The 6,199-nt window shown below is 51.1% G+C and overlaps 1 protein-coding gene across 1 annotated transcript; it reads right to left on the bottom strand.

The window, feature by feature from the left end:
- Positions 1 to 2,898: 2,898 nt before the first annotated feature.
- MLNR (motilin receptor) lies at positions 2,899 to 6,153 on the bottom strand. The gene is made up of 2 exons (XM_014965737.1): positions 5,394 to 6,153; positions 2,899 to 3,346 (listed from the first exon to the last, which is right to left on the bottom strand). The coding sequence occupies exons 1-2, from the start codon at positions 6,151 to 6,153 to the stop codon at positions 3,033 to 3,035; spliced, it is 1,074 nt and encodes a 357-aa protein (XP_014821223.1). The 3' UTR covers positions 2,899 to 3,032.
- Between the last annotated feature and the right edge of the window lie 46 nt (positions 6,154 to 6,199).

The following is a 6,199-nucleotide window of genomic DNA, read 5'->3' as shown; positions in this document are numbered from 1 at the left end:
GACTGTAAAGCTTTCACAAGCTTTATGCGTCTGCATCAAACCCGTAAGATTTTGCAGATGTGACCTCCCTGCCAGAGGAGGGTTTCCATGGATTTTCCGGGTGTCTTTTCTCAACTTGAGCTACCAGCTCCTTCTCATTCTTTCTTCCTTTTTTTTTTTTTTTTTTTTTTTAAAATTTATTTTGATGCCTGGCAGTCAGTGGTGGGTGCCCAGCTGCTCTGGAAGCAGGCGATCAGGTCACAGGTCCCCGAGCGAATGGGAGAGGCCGACCCTGCGCCACCGAAGCCCCCGGGACCTGGTGAGCATCCCCCTGCTTTAGGCTACGGTCAGAAAATCCCGTTCATGTGTTTAAGAATGAACAGGTCTAGATCCCTTTCAAACTTCAGGAGGTTAATTTAGGTTTAAGGTCTTCTTCAGTACCATCTAACAGCTCCCCAGGGTGAGTTGTGGGCAGTGTCAGATCACTGATTTTCCTTCCTCTGTGTTTCAGTGTAATTAAGTGTTCTCTTAAGACACATGTTTTCTTCTTATCATCCATTCTTTGTGCTTTTCTTTTAAATCTCCCCCCTTTTCTCTCTGGTTTAAAAATTATCATCATTATTTCTTCCTCTCTGCCTGGCAAACTTGCTCTGCGCCTCTAATCCGTTTTCCCTTCTATTTTATAGCCTGTACGGAAACTACTTCTGAAATACTTCTTTTAAAGATAACTCTTCAGGCTGCACCTGAACCCAGAGTTCCTGGGAATAAGTAAGACTGCGCTATTTTTCATTTACAACATCTCTCCTTACACAATGCAGCACGGACCGCCAGAGACAGCAGTGCCAGGCCCAACTTCATTCTGAGGAAACTCCCCAAACTCCATCTCTGGTGCCCTCGGCGTCTGTTCTGGCAGCAACAGGGCATTAGCAAAAAAGGCACCGTCTGCTGCCTGTGCTATTCTCCAAAACGTGCAAAAGGGATATTTATAACAGGGGTACAAGTGACTTTCCCAGAAAAGCAGAACGTTTTCACGGAGCCTGCCAGCGGGAGCAGAAGCCTTCTGCTGCGGCGTCGGAGGCTGAGCAGGAGCAGCCCAAGCCTGCAGCCCCCCCAAGAAACGGTGTCCTCCTGGAAAGCTTGCGAGGGGGTGGCTTGATGGGGTCCCAGCCATGAGGGACAGGGACAGAGGACACAAGGCCCTGCCCTGGGCACCCCAGAAAAGGGGGGGGTCAGTGCAGCATCCCATTAAGGCATTTCCCTGCCTCCTCGTGCTGCGGGTACCCCTGCGATTGCTTTTTGTGGCCATTTCTGCCGGGAAGTGCTTATCTCCCAGCGCAATGTAGGTGCCGGAATAAAGGAGAAGCCTTGCCCAGCGGATCGCAGGCACGCGGGAGAGGCTGCACGGATACATCTCGATGTGACAAAGCAATAAAAGCTCTTCCCCTCAGTTTATGTACACTTGCAAAGATTACTGTTAAAAATAACTTGTCCAAACAAACACAAAACACCAGCTGTTCTTTTACTGCAACAGTTTAATGACACCCACCCCCTCCTCCCCCCCCGCCCCCAAGCAAGAGCAACCCAACCCAAGCCCTGCAGACGTCTGCTCTCCCCCGGTAGGAAGCTGACAGAAGAAGAAAGCTTAACGTGATTGCAGCGAGCTAGGGCTTTTCTTCTGGCTTTAAATATTTTTATTTTTTTTGTTTTAATTCAGTGACCCAGAGCTACGGATTGTTAAAGGGAGCATTGGTTGTATTTTTTAAAAACCGGAGAAGGCTGGGCTCCAACTCTACCCCCTTGAGATCCCCGAGCTGGATGCTGAATTCCGCCTTCGCGTGGCAGCAAACACCGCAGCAGTGAACTCCAGCGTGCAGCAAACGCCACTTTTCTTTTTTGATCCACAGGCATTAATTAATTAATTTGTTAATTAATTAACAAAGGTTAACAGACAGCCAAGGGCAAGCACGGACACACCACCAGTGATGCTCCTGTTAAGCGCAGTCCCACCTCATGGATGCCAGTCCAGACCAGGAATGTAGGTAAAAGCCTTCTAGCTCTTCCTCACAACAAGCCTCCTTCCTAAACCGTATAGTTTCAGCCTGTATTTAAAATCTTTGGAGGAAAATGAGTGAGTTGGCTTTTGACTCGCAGTGCAGTGTAAGTCCGGGGTGCAGCACAGCACGGAGGGTGATGGGTCTGGTTTGTGGCGGGACGGGTTAACCTGGCGTATTATTTGGACGCGTGGTACATAATGTCATGCAGAGGGGATGTTCCACTAAGATTTACCCAACATTGCAGGTCTATCACGGGGAAGCCATCAGGAAATATCTAAACTCTTACAGATATAGGAGATTGGTGGCTAGTATATAAATAAGAGACCTTATTTGATCGCGTGGGTCAGGCCAAAAGGGTTAAGCCCAGAGGCTACTGCGCCACTGACCCAAGGGAACCAAAAGGGTTAAGCCCAGAGGCTACTGCGCAGAGGAGACGCTTTCCCAAGGGACGGGTCAGTGAAACTGCCCAGAAAACTCCTGCTCACCATTACAAGGGCAGGTACTAAAAATATATGCCCCCTTCTTCCCAGGATATTCAGGGTGGTGGGCAATTTCTGTTGCGTCCATCTCCCTGCAGGACTGTCTTTTTGAAAAATCTCATGTATAAGAAAACCATTTTAGAACGGCGAAGGCTGGCTGGGAGTTTTACCCATTACTGCACCCCCACGGAGCTGTGGCCTCTAACTCCCTCCTTCTTTGCCAGCCTCGATTTTCAGCGAACACTAGACACGGCACAGAAGACATGCAATGAACAATATGTAATAAAGCGAAACCCCAGTTTCACTGGCAATTTGCTCCAGCTTATCCTGCCGAGTCCTCTTTCACGGCTGCACGCCGCTCGCTCTACTTTACGCTCTCTGCTTGCTCCGTTCACAGAAACACAAGCATTTCAGAATACAAATGGTTGTGGAATAACACAGGCCCTGCCAAACGTCCAGCCTTTTGCGACCCTCCTGTGACAAGGCAGTTCCCTTCCCCGGCAGGGAGCAGGGCGCGGGCTCAGAAGCTGGTGGCGTACTCGTTCCTCGTGCTCCCGCTGGTCTCCGTGTAGCCACCGGCTTCTTTGGCCACCGGGAAAGCCCTTCCTGCCGCTCGCCGCGGCACCAGCAGCTTGTAGGCTGCTGCCCTGTACTTCTTCGAAATGAGGTTGTAGAGGATGGGGTTGATGGACGCGCTCAGGTAGAAAAGCTGCAGAGCAAATATGTTAAAGTACTGGGAGAACAGCATCGTCCTGGTGTCCCGGGTGTTTATAAATATGATCCTGCCAATGTGGAAAGGCAACCAGCAAATTACAAAGGCCAGAACCACCACAGCTATAAGACAAAATAACACAGGCGATAGTTAAGGAGCGTGTTAACTTTTCAACCGTCCAGTAAACTAAATTTTACGTGGCTGATTTTACAGGTTCTTCTAACTGGTACAAACAATACACAGAAATAACAGCATCAAATGGTTGGAAAATTCCCATGAAAATGGGAATAGCATCAAGTCTGGTTGTTTGCCTTTGGATTGAAAGGTGACTTGTAAAATCTTCAGCTAAACCAGGAGATGAGTTTGCTGAGAGGAATGTGAACAACCAACAGTGGTGGGACAGCCATATAACAACATCGGGCACAACAGAGATTCTCCTCGGGAACGTCTGTAACGCCATGAATGTGATAGGAAAACAAAAATCAGCGTAAGAGGAGTTTGTGGGGTTTTTTTGTGGAAGCACATGGCAGCTCCAGTGGCTACAGGGCTGTTCTTTGGCTACAGAGCTGTTCTTTAACACGTCCATGTTACTGCAGAAGCCCGTAGCGCACGGGCTGAACCTCAGTCACCCACTGAATCCGCACCATTGTAACGGGGCGGCTGCTAACGTAAAGTCTTACAGTGTAGCTGGTCTATTGGTTATTTTTTTTTCCAGCGGAGCCCCTACACATATCCCCAGACAATAACTGCTGGAGACAGATATTGGACATAGTGGATCTCTAGCCTGAGTCACTCCAGCTTTTTTCCTGCTCTTGTGTGGTGTTTTAGCACAGTACAAACAAATATAAACCGTCTTGGAATGGCAACATTGCAGAAGCAGATGAGGACCGACTAAATAAGCACATTACCAAATCCGTATTTTTAATTATCTTTGTTTATAAATGCACATAAGTAAAACAAATAATCATTTATGGAGCATTCCTGTTTTTGAGAGCTCAAAAAAAAAGGCATATAGCCCAAGCAAGCTTACATGACATACACCACACACGTCGTGCTGCCGGCTCTTGGAGATAAGGGAGAATTGGTCTGGCTCGGTGGGTTCCGAGGACATCGTGGACACGGGTGTTCCTATTGGAAAACCTTGTGCCCACTCCAACGTAAATAACTTCCTCAACTAAGTCTGCAAAATGTACTCTCTCTGACTTACTGGTTTCTTTCCATTGTGCTACGCTATTTCCATCCAGCCGATTACATCCTTGGGAAAAGAATTCTCCCAAGTAGCACGGTGAGAGGCTGAGCAAAGAAGTAAAATTACTGAACAGAAAGTTGGTTCTGTTCTACCCCAAACCAGGGCACACGTAAAGCCTTTGCTAAAGGTAGAAAAAAAAATAACCAGGGCATTTTGTTTTATGCTCATTACTTAATAGTTGGCCTTCTTTTTCTTTCCTGTTTTTTTTTTCCTTCAGATCGGTCACTATGTACAAACTTTAAAGCCCCAAGGGCAGACTGCGATCTCTAACTTACCAGAGCCTGACGCTGGGCTAATGAACAGAGCTCTGAGAAAATGAATTAAAAATTAACCGCATCCTACATCAGCAGGAAGCGCTTTGCTATTACATGATTTTTCTACAAACAATTTGTAAGGGTTAAACTGCTGATTTTCAGCCTGCCTGGGCAGCCAGTGGATTTACTCCTAGGAGCAAAACCGCTAAAAAAAAATCAAACTTACTTTTCAGAAGCAGAAATTGACTACCCAGAGGTGTCGCTGCCCACTGGAAGAGGCAACATCAGCAACTACTGATGTTACCACAGTTTTTCTGAAGTGGCAGACTACCTTGTACTCAGTTCTGCCAGCTAAAATTCAGGCAAAGGCTATTTCTGCAGCAGGCAGCCGTGCTGCTGCATGTGCAGTGCTACAGCAGGTGAAGCCTCAGCCCTGAGGGAGCGAAATCCCTGCTGTGGCAGCCCCCGGGGGTGCTGGAGGGCCCGGCTGGGATGTTCCCCTGGGCTATCCTTACCCTGTGCGGGAGCTGTGGGTCCACTGGCGCTGGTCCTAGCCCCAGCCATGGCCCCCACACCCCAGTCCTAGCCCCAGCCATGGCCCCCACACCCCAGTCCTAGCCCCAGCCGTGGCCCCCCAGCCCGAGGTGGGACAAAGGACAGACTCACCCAAGATCTTGATGGTCTGGCGGTGGCCCTTCTCCCGGAGGACCGTGTTGGGGCCCCGCAGGCGGGCGTTGCTCCGCCACAGCTCCCGGCCGATGAAGCCGTAGAGGACGCTGAGGCAGATGACGGGCAGGATGAAGTAGGAGGTGGTAACCCAGAACATGGTGGCCAGCAGACCGGATTCGATGGCCTGTGGGGTGGGCTTGCACTCCCGGCTGTCGGTGCGGTTGTCGGGCTGCTCCACGCCGACCAGGAAGAAGAAAGGGCTGGCAGAGAGGAAGGCGAAGGCCCAGAGGACGCCGATGACAGCCTTCACCCGGCGCTTGGTGACGACCACCTTGGCCTTGAGGGGGAAGCAGATGGCGAGGTATCGCTCCACGGTGAGGGCGGTGATGTGGAGGATGGTGCAGTAGGTGCAGCCCTCGCTGAGGTAGTGGGAGAGGCGGCACAGCAGCTGCCCGAAGATCCAGGGCCGGGAGCGCCAGAGGCGGTAGAGGTCGAAGGGCAGCCCCAGGAGGATGAGCAGGTCCGAGACGGCCATGCTGCCCAGGTAGAGGTTGGTGGTGGTCTTCATATCGTGGTAGCCGTGGATGACCAGCACCGTCAGGACGTTGCCCACCACGCCGACCACGAAGAGCCCCAGGCAGACGGCCGTGACGGGGACGAGAGCCCGCACCGGCAGCGCCAGGCACAGCCTCTCGTCGCAGGGCGGCCAGGGCCAGTGCTCGCCCTCGCTGCCGTTCCCCCCGCCGCCGCCCCCCATGCCGACGGGGGACGCGGCCGCCTCAGCCCCCTCCGCCGCCGCCGCT

Source organism: Calidris pugnax, unplaced genomic scaffold (genome assembly GCF_001431845.1).
Source record: "Calidris pugnax isolate Ruff unplaced genomic scaffold, ASM143184v1 scaffold20, whole genome shotgun sequence".
Classification (NCBI taxonomy): domain Eukaryota; kingdom Metazoa; phylum Chordata; class Aves; order Charadriiformes; family Scolopacidae; genus Calidris; species Calidris pugnax.
Note: the sequence above shows the minus strand (reverse complement) of the source record. Positions and strands in the feature narration are given on the sequence as shown.

Coding starts and splice junctions, on each gene's coding strand:
- MLNR (XM_014965737.1), bottom strand. CDS start 6,153: ATGGGGGGCGGCGGCGGGGGGAACGGCAGCGAGGGCGAGCACTGGCCC. Junction 3,347..5,393: donor CCAGACCATCAAGATCTTGG/GTGAGTCTGTCC, acceptor TTTGTCTTATAG/CTGTGGTGGTTCTGGCCTTT.